The 14,270-nt window shown below is 52.5% G+C and overlaps 1 protein-coding gene across 2 annotated transcripts in view; it reads right to left on the bottom strand.

Annotated features, from left to right (window-relative positions):
• Positions 1 to 14,270, bottom strand: part of SSH2 (slingshot protein phosphatase 2) — a 101,895-nt gene that overhangs the window by 43,352 nt on the left and 44,273 nt on the right. Inside the window, exon 1 of one of the 2 annotated variants that reach the window (XM_090025654.1) lies at positions 7,009 to 7,139. The exons of the other annotated variant lie outside the window; for it this stretch is intronic. Coding sequence (XP_089881780.1) covers positions 7,009 to 7,064 — 56 coding nt within the window. The 5' untranslated portion in view covers positions 7,065 to 7,139. Of the gene's footprint in view, positions 1 to 7,008; positions 7,140 to 14,270 lie in introns of those variants that run through there. 2 annotated transcript variants of the gene reach the window in all.

The following is a 14,270-nucleotide window of genomic DNA, read 5'->3' as shown; positions in this document are numbered from 1 at the left end:
TGTACTGCTAAGCAAATACCTGCTCTCCTGAGTTGAAGCCAACACTTTTTATACAGGCCTCTACTACACCAGCAAAGGAAATTACAGACACTACTACTGCAATCAGGTGAAGCCTATGTACGGATTAGCAAAGGTCGGGGAATTGTAGGTGAAAGCCTCCCCGCTCCAGCACTGACGCTGGTGTGCTTCCCTTCCCAGAACCATCCATCCATCTGATGCAAGCCGCCCAGCCTGCTCAACAGCCCTGACATTTAGAGAGACATTTTTGCAATATGCTCCAGAGCATCTACACACGCGCAGGCTGTACATGCTAATAGGCAATTCACAGCAGAAAACTTATTTTGCATTTGTCACCCTCTCATTGCTAAGGCACATGAGCTCGCATATTCCGGGCCTGATTTCTTGTTCGCTCTCGGCACTAGGAGAAATGACTGGCTTCTACTTATTAGTCCGGCTTTCAGCCTCGAAGTACAACGGAGGAACTAACGCAGCCCATTTGGCTTCAGCGTGGCTTTCAGACTCTTCCACAGCAGCCACCATGCCAGTGAAACGACCACGGGGCAAAGCTCCCGTATCATGACTACCTTCAGTTAGCTCAAGTGGTTTTTAAAGGGCTCCGTTTCTCTTCCCATCACCTAACCCAAGCGGCTAAAGGATTAGCTTAATCTCCGACTGCTCCTGGAGCCGCAGCTAGCAGCAGTTTCTCCCAGTCATTATTCTGCTGTTGCAATTTCCCGGAGTGCAGTCGCTTTTTTCCCCTTAAACCTTACAACAGGGCACAGGTGAAGTTTTCCGTTCACAGCATCCGACGAAGTGAAATGAAGATGAGCCCACAAAAGCTTGTGCTCCAGGCGCCTGCACCTGTGAAGTGCAAATCTGTCCTGTCTTCTCTATTTTCCTTTGCAAACCAGAGTGACCGAATCCAGTCCCACCTATCTCTTGAGAAACCTGCAAAGGGTTTCTGATCAAACTACTGATGCCTTTAACAAACTGAAGAAGGATAATACAAGACATGACGCAAGAAGAGAACTTCTGCCTTTCTGAACCTGCCTGCTGCTTGAAAACCACTTGCTGTCAGGGAGCACCAAGCGCCGTGCGAAGAACCCCAGCGGGCTCACAGAAAGCCAATCACCAAAAATAGCCATTTGCATGGAAACGATTTCTTCTTCCGAGAGCTCGTTTTCTATTGCAGTAGCTCTCAACCTTTTTAGCTCCGAGGCACCCCTCCATAACTTCAGGGGCACCCCATTTCAAAAGCTAACGTATTGCAGTGCTTACCTCCTTGCAGAGGAGCTAGGCAATGTGGGGCAGAGAGCCCCCAAGCAGGGAAAGCCTGAGCCGGCTTTTACGTGCTTCTTGCCTCCCTTGTCCTGCGGCACCCTTCCACGCAGCTCGCAGCACCCCAGGGTTGAGAACCACCGTTCTACTGCATTTGCCCCATGAAATACAGTTTTCTATTGTGACAGCTGGTACCACAGCAATTAGCTGCGATGTTAAAAGACTGCGGCTTTGGGTGGTGAACAGGACACCAACAGCCCTCTTTCATCTTGCAGCATAACAAGACGAGGGAAATGTGGAGGGATTTCCGCTTAACACGGAAGAGCTCCCGAACTGAACAGTTTGCAAGGAGTCTGCCGCAATCGGAGCGTGAAATGCACCCGAACACCGACACGCAGATGCTTCGAACCGACTCAAAGCTCTGGTCTTGGTGATGGCTCGCGACATGAGCTGAGGATGTCGCTGGGCCTGACCGTTGCCCAGACCACTCTGAGGCTCCGCCGGATCAAAGGAAGAAGCTGAGCTCCATCAGACTTGCCTCCGTGACTCCACAAGAGCCGTGGCACAAAACAGAGGAGAGACTGATTGGCAGATGTGCTAAATTTGCACTTAGCTAATGAAAGCCTTGAGTTTTAGCCAAGCACAAACAAAAGCCGGCAAAGAGAAGAGTTACTGGGGAGATCAAAGACAAGCAGAGGGCCTGGGCCGATGGGAGGATGTGGCTCTAATCAAACCACCACGGCAAAGAGCACGCCCACGCAAACCAAGGACTTCAATACTGGCTAGCCAAAGGACAAAGTTATTTGCGTGGAGATTAAATGATCTGCGGGTCAGCAGTTGATGGATTTAGCCTATTATGCAACAACGGGATTTCAAGAGAAAGACCAAATCTTAACGCGCTAATAACTATTACAACTTAAGGGAGGTTTCCCCGAGAACTCCAGGAGGGATGGAAGGGGCCAAGGAAATACATGGGTGGAAAAATGCAGGGGAGTAGCAGCGTGTAGCCCTAGCACAAGAGCAAAAACCATCCTCCACTTCCTTGCATCAAGGCTGCTGGGCACTCACAACGCCCAATTCAGAAAATGTTACAAAACTTCCCAGAAACGCGCTCTTGCTGCCATCTCCTCCTCGCTCTTCACATTGCACATGAACATACAGCAACATAAAGGCAGTCGGCTAATGGTGTCAAATTCTGCACCACCGGGGTCCTAGAGAGCAGACTCCCCTAATACTCCCACATGTAACACCTTCGGCGCAGTGCTCAGCCACAGATTTCATAAGCTGACCACGTTAAAACAAGAAAAGACCGCTGCCCATCAGTCAGCGACTAGTCTATGCCCTCAGGAACGAACGTTTCTCTCTCTCCTGAAAGACTTTTTTACTGCTACATGACGTGAATCAGAGTGCTTCAATTAAATGCCAAAAACAGCTATTTCCACTGAGTTTCAGCATGATTAATTAAAGCTGTCATTCAGATGCATGTACGCAGGGAGCAAAACGCGCCTTTGAACAAACAAAAGTTTAAGCCATGTTACAAAAGGCAAAGGCAAGAAAGTTTGCAGTTAAGACCCAGGCTTCATCCTGAAACGCTCTGCGTGGGGAAACTGGGCCCGTCTGGCAGGATCTACGCGAGACCATCCGGCTGCAGACGAGAGTCCAGCTTCTCTTTGAACTCCTGGATTTACTCCCGGCACATCACAGCTACAACAGGACAAAGGGGCTGCTGAACGAGTGCAGGGTAACACGGTTTAAACCAGCAGTTCTCAATCTTTTTAGACTTTGGGCACCCCTGGAAAACTTTCACTCGGGTTTCTGACTATGGAAAAAAAATAACGGAGCGTTTTTTCTGTTGGAAAGAACACAGAAAAACCACAACAGGTGGGGACGAATTTGACCACCGATTCCTTTCCGAAACCTCTGGGGTTATCTTGTGAATGTCTGTACAGTTACCAGAGCTAAGGATCTCAAGGCACTGCAGGGTGCCCCAGCCAGGCTGAGAACTGCTGGGTTAAATGCTGTTTGCCAGGCAGATGTGGGGGCGACCGTAACTACTTTATAGCTGGCTGCAGCCGGGATCCTACAAGCTCTCTGGCCTCGCAGGCCCTGGGAAGCAGCACTTCGATAAAGTGTGCCTGAAGCTGTTTTACAACGACACTATTTCAGTCCTAGCTTCCAAGGCACAAGCACAAGGAAGGGCTGCCCTGTGGTATTAGTGGGCCCCACGGGTCTGCTCCCCCTTAACGGGGCCCTAAAGCACCAGCCACAACCCCAACAAGAAAGCCAGGTGTGTGAACACTTACTAGAGAGGTCCCAAGAGATCCGGCAGCAGCCCACATGGCCCATAGCCCTGCCACATATGAAGCTGGCAACCCACCTGAGCCAAAGCAGGTATTTATCACTTGAAAAACTAGTCACATTTTAGTTATCCTGGGAACTCTGGTTCCCTGTTTGAGTCTTGACCCCACACTGGGCGGCACCTCCAGGGAAATCAAAAGGCCAGGCCGGAAAGCTAGAACTGGATGATATATCCCTGGCACAGTTAATGATCAACAGTTACAAGCAGTGTGGCGAGCACCTATGCAAATACATTGAGGAAACCAGAAAAGGCTGGGAGGGGAGAGCTGCTGCGGACAGACGGGTCTATCCCACGCTCTGTGATATCGGGATCAGCGAAACAAAGCCACCACAGCCTGAGGCAGAGCTTCACGGCAGCAGAAACAAGGAGGGTCTTTCTCAGTTGCTGCAGAGCCAGCAGCCTGGAAAGCAGGCCGAGTCGCAGACATCACCTCCCGCCCGGGGCACTGGATGCCAGCAGGCAGTTCTCTGCCTAGACAGCAGACCCGTACTGCTGGACTGGCACCCGGGGCTATGCAGGAACACAATATTGACGGGGTCACCTAATCAAAAGTGCCCACAAACGTTAAATGGGAAGAGATGTAAGCACCCTATTTGGGGATTTCAAAGATCGCAAATAGCAGACAACCCTTAACTCCCAAGGGGCATGTCTACACGCGCATTAATGTGCTGTAGTTAGCATGCAGTAATAATAACGTAGCATTAACAGGTACTAACTGAACGCACAGTCACCAACACAACTGCACAGTAGCGCCAGCGCACGCCTTTTTAGGGACACCAATGTGCAGTAGACAAATTCTACTGCGCACTAACGCATTAGCACAGCCTCTGCTGTAACGTGCTAATGTGCACCAGATTTAGTCTACCGTGCATGCAACGTCTCGTGTAGACACACCCAAGATGAACTGAAGAGGAGCTGAAAGCAGCAACTGGAGCTACACTGCCAAAATCCCTCACGCTTCAACAGCTTCCTCCCCCCGACCTCCTCTAAGTCTCAAGTGCCACTGATTTTCAAGACACTGATCAAATATTTAGAAAGGAACAGAGCAATTAAAGATTTCCAATAAAACATTGTATTTGCCAAGATACAACCTGCCTAACTACCAGATGGACAGACCTGTTGGTCAGGAGTGGTGGCGAGAGCAGGGTCACAAGCTTCCTTTTGGGGAAAAAATAAAGAGCGCTCAGGATAAGAAATACACAGAAACCACATGTCTGACTGGACACACACCCCCAAACACAAGGAATTAAAATGAGACTTTAACTCAAAAGTTAGATAAAAGAACACCATCAGGCATCGACTGAAGTCAAGAGAAAAAACAAAGGGAGCAGGCTAGGGTTCGAGGTGGAGCCTGGCATGTTCGGGAAGATACAAGTCGATATGATGAATCTGAATTACATGGTGTACAGAAAAAAAAAAAATAATCAGCAAATGCCCTGTTTTATAAATAGCTTGTAACATCCCCTGCAAGCCCAGAAGGAAGCTGGCTGCCCTGATGGTAAGGGGGACGCTAGCAGCAGCAATACCGGGCATTGTCCAACTGCAGAAACACGTCACGACGAGCTCTGACCCTCGCGGAGAGGAACTCTACCGACAGCTCCTGCCCGCCGGGGGCTTGCTCAACAGAGTTTTGGGAACTGGTAGCTGCACAGACTGCAGTCCAACGCAAAGCGTCTTTCCCACACACTCGAAACACGTGGCATCTTGTAACAGGGAGCAAGCCCTGATAAATTAATAAAAGGACTACTATCCACCTCTCGGCAGAGAAATCTCTCCGGTTTCTCCTTTCTAACTATTCCAGGTTTGGTAAAACGCTCCTGTGATTAGTTCTGTCCGGCTCTTCTCTGCCCCCCATCACCACAGCAAGGTGCCATTTTTAAATGTACACTCACACAAGGGAAAGGAAGTGTTTTCAGCCCCGTGTGAAGACAGGAAACCGAGTCACAGGATTAAGGTCTGCAGTGCATGCATCTGAGCTCTTAGACACCTAACAAGGCCAGGTGCCTCCTGTCTTTCAAACCCCACAGCAGGCACCTTCCCGCATCTCCTGGTGCCAGAATCCGGGCCCGAGCATCTTGCCCCAAGTCACAGCGGACGCCCGCGGTGCAGTGTGAACGAAGCCAAGCTGCCGAGAGTCCCCAAGCAGCAGACAATCCCTGCTCTCTCCCGAGACACAAAAGGCAGATTGAGAGAGAAACTTGGCAGCCGAAGTTAAGCACGGCCCTATCTCCCCTGGGCTGGGGAAAACTTGTGGTCACGGACTAATGCAATGAAGGAGATACCTAAACCTCAAGGATGAATACCCTCGTGGAAAGAGCGAGGGAAGCACCTGGGAGTTATTACAACTACAGGTAAAACTTTGCGCCTCTGCTGCCTGCCTTGCTCATCCTGATCTTTCCAATGGCTGCTGCGAAGTTTCACACTGAATTCAACTTCTGATCCCGCACAAAAAGCAATGCTAGTAACAGAGCTGGATGGAGAGGGCCGAGCAGGCCCCGTGTCGAGACAGCGGGGAACCAAGGCTCTCTAAAGGTTGATATTAATCCTTGTGCATCTGAGATGTGGGAGGCCCAGACCAGCTGACTCAATGGCTGACAAAATGTCAACAGGGGGATATTTTCTGCTGATCCCTGAAAGTCCGCGCTGATTAGCTCGCCGCATCTACTGACAGCCGCACTCCATTAAAAGTTATCGAGGGCATGTGGATGGCTGACGCCCTTGCCAGGCAACCAGTGTTTTGGACGTATGACTCTGCAGGTGTCTCAGAGACTCCCAGTTAGCAAAGAATCATGAAAGTCACCGCACTGCTCCTGTGTCAACAGGAAAGTCCAGCGCCGGGCCCCAGAGATCCACCTCGCTCCTGGCAGCCTGCACTTCTAGCAAGGCCAGCTGTGCGATCCCCCGATAACCGAGTTATCTGCAAGCCCAGGGCAGGGCAGACCTCCTAGAGGAGCTGCAGCTGGACAGGCGCCCAGGGCTGGCGTGCCCGCCTCGGGTCCCCCTTGTAGGTGCGGGGGCGGCCGCCCCGGCCCGGGGGAGCCCGGGTGGTGGGGGCTCCTGGCTCAGGCCCCCCGCCGAGCAGGCGGTAGCAGCCTACTTCCAGCCAGCGCGACTACAGCCGCCGGCCGGCCGGCTCCCCAGCCCGCCTAAGCAGAGGCCAAGCCTGAAGCCCGGAGGAAACGGCCCGGCAAGCACCACCCGCGCCCGGCCGGCTCGGGGCTCCCAAGCCCGCGCGCGGGCACCGGCCGAGCGGGCGCCGCAGCCACGGCGGGTCGCGACTGTGCGGCGCGGGCCGGGAGCGGGACCGCTCGCCCCGGCCGGTGCCGGTGCCGGGGCCGGGGCCGGGGCCGGGGCCGCCGCCGCGCACTCACAGCTGGTTGATGGCGTTCTGCGAGATGACGGCGTTGTCCGAGAAGTAGGGGATCATCCTGGGCGGGCCGGCGGCATGGGGCGCCCCGCTCCTCTCCGCGCCTCCGGCTCCGGCTCCGGCTCCCGGCCGGCTCCCGCCTCCCCGCCCGGGCCGCACTGCGCAGCGGCGGCCCCGCCCCCGCCCCCGGCCCCGCCCCGCCCCGCCGCCCGCGGGCCCGGTTCTGCCCGGAGCCCCGGCTCTCCTGCCCCGCGGGTACCGCAGAAGCCGGCTCCGGCGATAAGGCAGGCAGGGCAGCGTCAGGAGAGACAGGGGCTGCCACAACCGGGCAAAGGAAAGGAAAGGAAAGGAAAGCAATGAAGGGGCTTTGGCAGACAGCACGGAGGCTGCCTCGGGCCGGGGAGTGCCCCTCGGCATCCAAGGAATCGGCGCTCGTGGCGGAGGGGCCCTCTTGTACCAGACCAACTCGATTATTGCAAAAAAAGTCTTTAATTGCGAGCGCCCTTCCTCAGGCACAGGAGAAACAAACTGTCGTTCTCCCACGTAGAAAGCTTGCAAGTAAAGACATGGGCTTTTCGCAAACATGGACTCGGTCTAATAAAAGAGATCCCCTCTACCACAAGTTCAGTTTCCTTCTGTCTCTAGGCCGGTAGGGCTACACCCCGGCCCTTGGCATCCGAGGCCTGGACCAGCTCCCCAAGCCCGGTGCTGGCGAGGTTTCCCAGGCAGCCCCGCGGCCCAGCCCCAGGTAGGGAGCAGAAAAGGGCCTCGCCCGTCCAAACCAGCTCTGGGGAAGAGGCCCAGCAGCCGAGCCTGCGGCGGGGGGAGGGCGCAGAAAGCAGGGCCTGTGTTTGGGAAGACGCTGGAAGTGTAACCATCTGCATCTATCCCAGCAGGATTCGGCAGACAATACACAATGCATCTGTATTTCCTGCCATTTAATGCGCCGTCACCGCTGAGCCGGCTTTTGCTTCGGTTCCCACAGTGGAAGTGAGGCAAAGGGCGCTTTTATTCTCCCTCTGACTCTTCCACACTGGGGCAGCAAAGCCAGTCCCGGCACCCCCCGGACTGGTTACACTGGCCGTAGCAGCGTCGCAGCGCCTCCAGTTCTTAGCAAACATCCTTTACCTTCTGCACCAAAGAGAAGGTTTTACACGGAAACGGCTTTGTGAGATAACATCTCCACCCAGCGAGCTCCTCTCCCTCCGCTGTCACAAAGCTGGGGGAGGAAGGGCACGCAGCTGCATTTCGGCTCCCGTTTCAGCCTTTTCTTTAACCCCCGACTGCTGTTTTAACCACTTGTGCTAAATGTCCCCCCGGTAGCCCGGTTGGTCTAAGAAAAGATGTTGCCTCTAACCCAAGAGTTTTCCTTGTCTGTATTTCTTAGACCAACACGGCTACAATGTACATCCCTGATCCCCCAGACTTCAGGCCTTTCCTTGGATCCGATGAGCAGCATGGTGCAAACGAAGTCGGTTTGCCCCCTGGAAGGCTCTCTCATTTTCCGTCTGGAGAGGAGAAATCCCCCCGCCCTTTGGCAGCGGCAGCCCCATGCTAGCTTTGACCCCTACCGTGAACCAGCATTTGGGCTACAAAAGCGATTAGGAAATTAGTGGAGACTGGGAAGAACGGGGCGGCTCCAGGGCAGAAGTGAAGCCCGTATAAACCCAACGTAGCGGGTCCACTCTTAAGCAACTTTGGTCTGGCACTCGGGAGATGCACAACATTTAACTACAGGTGATTCGGTTTTAATTTTGAAAGAAATGGAGTAGACTTTCTCTCCAGCTCAAAGCCTTTATTTTCTCCTATACTTTTGCTCAGGAGTGGCACCTCCAGAAATACTACAGTGGATAAATTAGGTCTAGCCCAGATGCACTTCTGAAAGCAGCCTGGCGTTTGGATCAGTTGAGTAACAACCGAGGGGAAAGTATATAATCTCCTCTGACCATCTAGCTTGACCCAGTGATATTTCTTCCAAAGTCTCCTGTCAAATGGAGAATGGCTCCCAGCCATCCTTTCTTTGTAACGCAATGAAACGGCAAAAGATAAATCCTAAAGGCAAATTCTTTGGTGTAAAACCTACAGCCGGTACTACCCTGGATAGACACAAGCAAGCTCCAGTGCACTCTGAGTTCATTTCAAGCCTTGCAAGAAATATGAACACCCAGAAATGAGCAAGGGCTGTTGCTCTGCAAGCTTTATTTAACTCAAGAAGTGTGCACCCCCCAGCCACGAGTATTTCTCCTTAAGCTAACCACCAATGGTGCAGAAAAGCAAATCATTTTGCCACGTAGAAGCAAATCAGTCTGACCACATTAGGTGAAACAGGATGCCAGCAAGGTAGAGCTTCCTGAGCTTAAAGCATGCCATACCCTGCTTTAGTCCTCGCCACACATCCACCTAGAAAACAAACCCAGCACTTCTCCCTCATGCTAATTTAATAACCTGCACAATGCATGAAACAAGGCCCCTAAGATAACGGATTTACTTTAATAAAGATGTTGCCTGGACAGCTGCTGGAGGTATCTCAGTATGCTTAGCCAACATGACAAACAACGGTTAAAAAAACCCAACAAATGTACTGATTAATTACAAGCCATGGCTCTTAAAGCAACCACATTTAACATATGGATAACAGAACTCTCAAATAATTAACCCAGGATTAATATAACCTGGCATTACATCCCATATGCTGGGAACCGACAATGTAAGAGATGCTTTGCCAGGGATGCATCTTTCTTAGCAAGTAAGGCAGATATTGGTAACAACTCCACAGATCACAGGCGCATTGAGATTTGCACCACAAATCTCACCAGGGATAGTGCTTCTTTTTATCATTTTGCTGGAAAGACTGAAATATTATTCCAAGAGTCTGACAACACATCTGAGCATCCTGTTACAAGTCAGGGTACCGTGCACTATTCAAACAGAGGGTGGAGCTGAAATCCCACTTTCCCATCCTACTTCTATCCAGGTTCAGAAGCAACCATGCATCTTTCCACTGAAACTGAGCCATGAATGCTGGACTGATAAGTTACATATTAGCAGGAATTTAAGCACCAGCAAGAGACTTCCAGGCATATTGTGTACACGAGGCATGAGAAAGAAGCGGGCTCCGAGCTGACTTATGGACCCCAACGTGGCGATGAGATCTGCAAGACACAAGGCTCCCAGCATTTATATTCCCACTGCAATAACGTTCCTCGCTGTAGGTGATGACTCTCAGCTCGGAAAAGCATGTAAAGAATTTAAAATGCACACGATCCAAGCAACAACAGACAATGTTTAAAATGACTAAAGCACTGGGATAAATCATCTGAGCATAGCTAGCAATCGCCATGTGACAAACTGTGAAGCAGTCCTGTTGGGGGCTGGAGCCCTCCCCATCCGGAGGGCAGGATTACACGTGGCAACGGAGAAGTTGTTTGTGAGTTTTCAGTCTGTGCGTTTAGCACTCCACGGGAGGTAACAGGATTATCACCCCCGGCCTGGTGTGCTGGTTGAGGATAGTAAACAGCACTGCATCTGTACAGTTGGTGCCTGCAAGCAGCCTGGTTTCTACACTTAACCTGGCCATAAAAAACAGCGAAGAGAACAGTGACAACTGGGTACAAGCACCACCCGGGATCCAGGCAAACCCTTGCCCAATGTGGGAGCAACGATGTTTAGGTCTTCATCAGCATCTCCAAAGCTGAACCAGAAGGGCCGCCTGTGTATGTCATGCAAAACCTACATTCAAGGCCTCCCGGTCAAGAAACACCAGCAGTTTGAGCTGCACGGGCCACCTGCTGAGCTCTCGGTTGCGCTCGATATATCCGTGTTACAGCTAAGTTATCAATCTGACCTCCCACCTTCCCTGCATATCCGCCAGGTACGGAGTCCCTATCCTAGCAGGTAAGCCTGGTGCCTCCATGACCCCTTTGAAGGAGACTCTGCATGAGGCCAGGGAACTCCCTGCCTGATCCAGGCCCCAGCAGGTGCCAACAGTAAGTGCAGGCGGGAGGTCCTGCATTAGTCTGGTGCATGCTCCGACCTGCTCGAGGAGGGGTGGAGTCTTGCCAGTATATGTGGTCAAAAGGAAGTATAAGCATCAAGTTAGGATGATGGAGTTTCTATGCAAAACCAAGAGTCGGTGAGCTGCTGCCCAGACCAAACCAGCCAGGCCCCCGTTACCAGGTCTTCTGCTTGCCCGCTCAGGCTTGTTTGCGAGGCATCTCCTCTCAAGCTAAGGTGATTAACCCTGGGGCCGGGACTGTCTGATTTCCTGTGTGCACAACAGGATCCATCTTTGAGCTGACCCTCTTAGACTTATTCCAAGGGGCAGGAGGTGTTCTTCGTTTCTCCCTCAAGGATGTTGTTTGGGCTGAAACTGTATTAGCCCTCATGGAAGCCAGAAGTGAAGTGGAACAAGAGGCTGGAGACCCAGAGACATGGCGTCAGGCTTGCCCAGGGTTACCGGAGGACACCAACAATGGCAGGTTATTGTAAGCACAATTCTTTTGCCCAGGTCTATCATCATCCGTGCGGCAAGGGAGGGCCTCAGCTCATTTTTCTTTCAGCTGGATCTGGGATTACGTAGCATGCCAGACCTGCTGCTCGAACAGAAAATGCCTACTCTCTCGAGAGCCGGATGCTGCCTGTTCAGTCACCTTTACTACAACCGTGGAAAGACTAGGGCTTTATAGCTGGGCATCTGTTTCCTGTGTCATTTATGCAAAGACGAGGCTGAAAAACAACACACTGCCACTGCTGGCGGCTTATGCTGAGCTCTTGCAAGAGCCCCACACGTATCACATCAGCCTCGGCGTGGCTGGGGAGGTGAGAAGCAGCAGTTCATTTCCGTGGGCATGGAGGGGATGTACCTTGTTTTTGCTCGTGTGTGACCTTTCAGGAATGGTACCTGCTCGCCTTCGGTCCTCCTCTGCCCACGCAGGGGTAGTGTCAGTGCTGGACGTGATGGGGAAAGGGAAGAAAATGATCTGGAGGAGGGAAAACGCGTCTCGGAAGAGGCCTGACAAATGGCGTAATTCAGCTCTGCAGCACTGGAGGCAGCCAGGTAATGCCCTGCCCCTTCCACTCGGGTACAGGGTTAGTCGACTGGTTCCTTTGCTCTGTGCCCAGGAGAGGCCTGGGAGCTTTCAGAGATAAGCAGGGTCCGGAGATGGGTCTAAGTGGATTAGAAGCACAAACAGATGACTTATCTGGTAAGAGCCTCAAAGACAGCAGTGCGCTATCGGGAAGACGCACGGGTCAGAGAACCCACCTGGCACCTCCTCGGGCGGCCTCTCCACCCTCACGCCAACTCTAGGGGTGGCAGCATAAGGAGACTAACTGGAGCATCTCACATACTTACAAATTCCAAGGGTTTCATTACTGCAAACAAATGTCCTCAGGACAACTCTAAGCATGTCGGCAGCCCGGGACTGGTGAGCAAGCCAAAGCACAGCGTGCACGCTGAGAGTGCAGTAAGGAGATGGAGTCAGCTGAAACTTTCACAGCCAGTACGATATACCACGGCAGTGGTCCTCGTGCGTACGCAGCAACTGTATTACCCAGCCAGGGGGATCTAGCCCTGGAAGTAGCAAGGCATCCTGATGCACTGTGATTGAGAAAGGGGTGCCCGGGAAAGCTAGACTTTCAGCCAGGAGAACCAGACCCCACGTTCTCAGTCTGGTTGTCTTAGACGTTAAGAAGTATCTGTGCTTTCAGCCCCTCCCCAGGAGCGGGGCTCAGTGCTGCAGTGATGGTAACGACCACAAAATAACTGCATGGAGCAAAACGCATTGTGACGGTTTGGTCTAACAGGACAAGCACGATCAGGGAGATGGGGGGATACGATAATGACAGCGAGCAGCAGGGCAAAGTTCTGCAAACAAGTTGCAGTACCAGTTCTTGATTCAGTGCGTCAACTGCGTGCACACGTCTTTCTGGCCCACGCTGAGGAAGCTTTGCAGTCTCGCTACCTTTAACCCTGCCTCTTCCCCGCAGAAGGGGAAGTTACCTTGGTCTCCAAGAACAAGCTGCAATTCCTGGTCCCAATCTAAGCTAATTCCCACCAGAATAACACAGGCAAGTATAAACCTGCACCAAGTTCGAGGTGTAGGTGAAGGCCCGGTAGCCAGGCCAAAGCCTTCTGGGGCAGCATGCACTCGGGGCCAGGGTTAAACTCCTTCTCCTTTCGGAGACCGGGCTCCCTCTGCTCGTCCAGCACAAACATCCCGTCCCCTCTCAGCCGCTTTGCTCAGTTGTGTCCCCTATCGCTGGGATGCTGGGAGGTGTCTGCATCGCTGCAGGGACAGGAGCATGTCTCCTAGTCCACATCTCGCAGGAGTCCCCCCTCACCTCACTCTGAGCGCTGAATTTCTGAGTCATGCATGCACGACTGAAGTGCTCCCTGCCCCAACAAGAACTTAATTAACCCCAATATAGTGACTCTTCCCCCAGACAGAATGGGGCGTCTAGTACATTAGCACCCCTTCCTCTCAAGGGCCTCTTTATTCCCATGCTCAGTTATTAATGTCATCTGAGTAACAGCATCTCCACAAGTCAGCCGTTGGGAGACTGGCTCACGTGGTCAGGATGAATTCCTCTTTTCTTGCCCACTCACAATCCACCACCCCAGGCTGTTAAGACTGGCTCGGTCTCTTCCTTTGAACCCAGACAGGTCAGCGCCTTCCATGACATCCAATGTATACTTGAAAAGACCATGCTTCTCACAGGACTGCTAGCGGGCCACTTCACAGCCACAACGCGTCTCTCCCCACCCTGCTGCATTTGCTTTTCCTTTCCCTTCAGGACAGGGATGAGATTACCATACACCTGGTCACGGGTGGCACTTTGCAGACACGGCAGCAATAGCAACTGCAGAGGCATTCTCATTTGAAAAGAAGCTCAACAGTGCCCTCTGTTTCTGCAGAGCTGTGCATTTTAGCAGGGGCTCGCCAGGGCAGTCTTCAAGTTTATCACATCCTCCTTATTGTTAACAGAGCAGTGCTTCTTCCCGAAGCAGCACGTGTAACGAGGAATGCAGGGAGGGCATCCCGAGGAGCGCCTGCTGGGACCCCTCAACGTCGCTGCCTATAAAGGGTGACGTAAGGCAGACAGCGGCACTGTGGTGGTCAACTCCCGACTCCAGTCAGACGGTTGCTCATAAGACACGTTCATGTAAGCTGCCTCCTGAATGTGATTCATTTGCCTTTAAAAGAGTTCTTCCACATCATTTCCCTATGCTGACCGGTTGTATCCTCTCAAGAGCAAGGATTAGCA

The sequence above is a fragment of the Crocodylus siamensis genome, chromosome 13, assembly GCF_052110815.1.
Source record: "Crocodylus siamensis isolate JL-2025a chromosome 13, ASM5211081v1, whole genome shotgun sequence".
Taxonomy (NCBI): Eukaryota; Metazoa; Chordata; order Crocodylia; family Crocodylidae; genus Crocodylus; species Crocodylus siamensis.
Note: the sequence above shows the minus strand (reverse complement) of the source record. Positions and strands in the feature narration are given on the sequence as shown.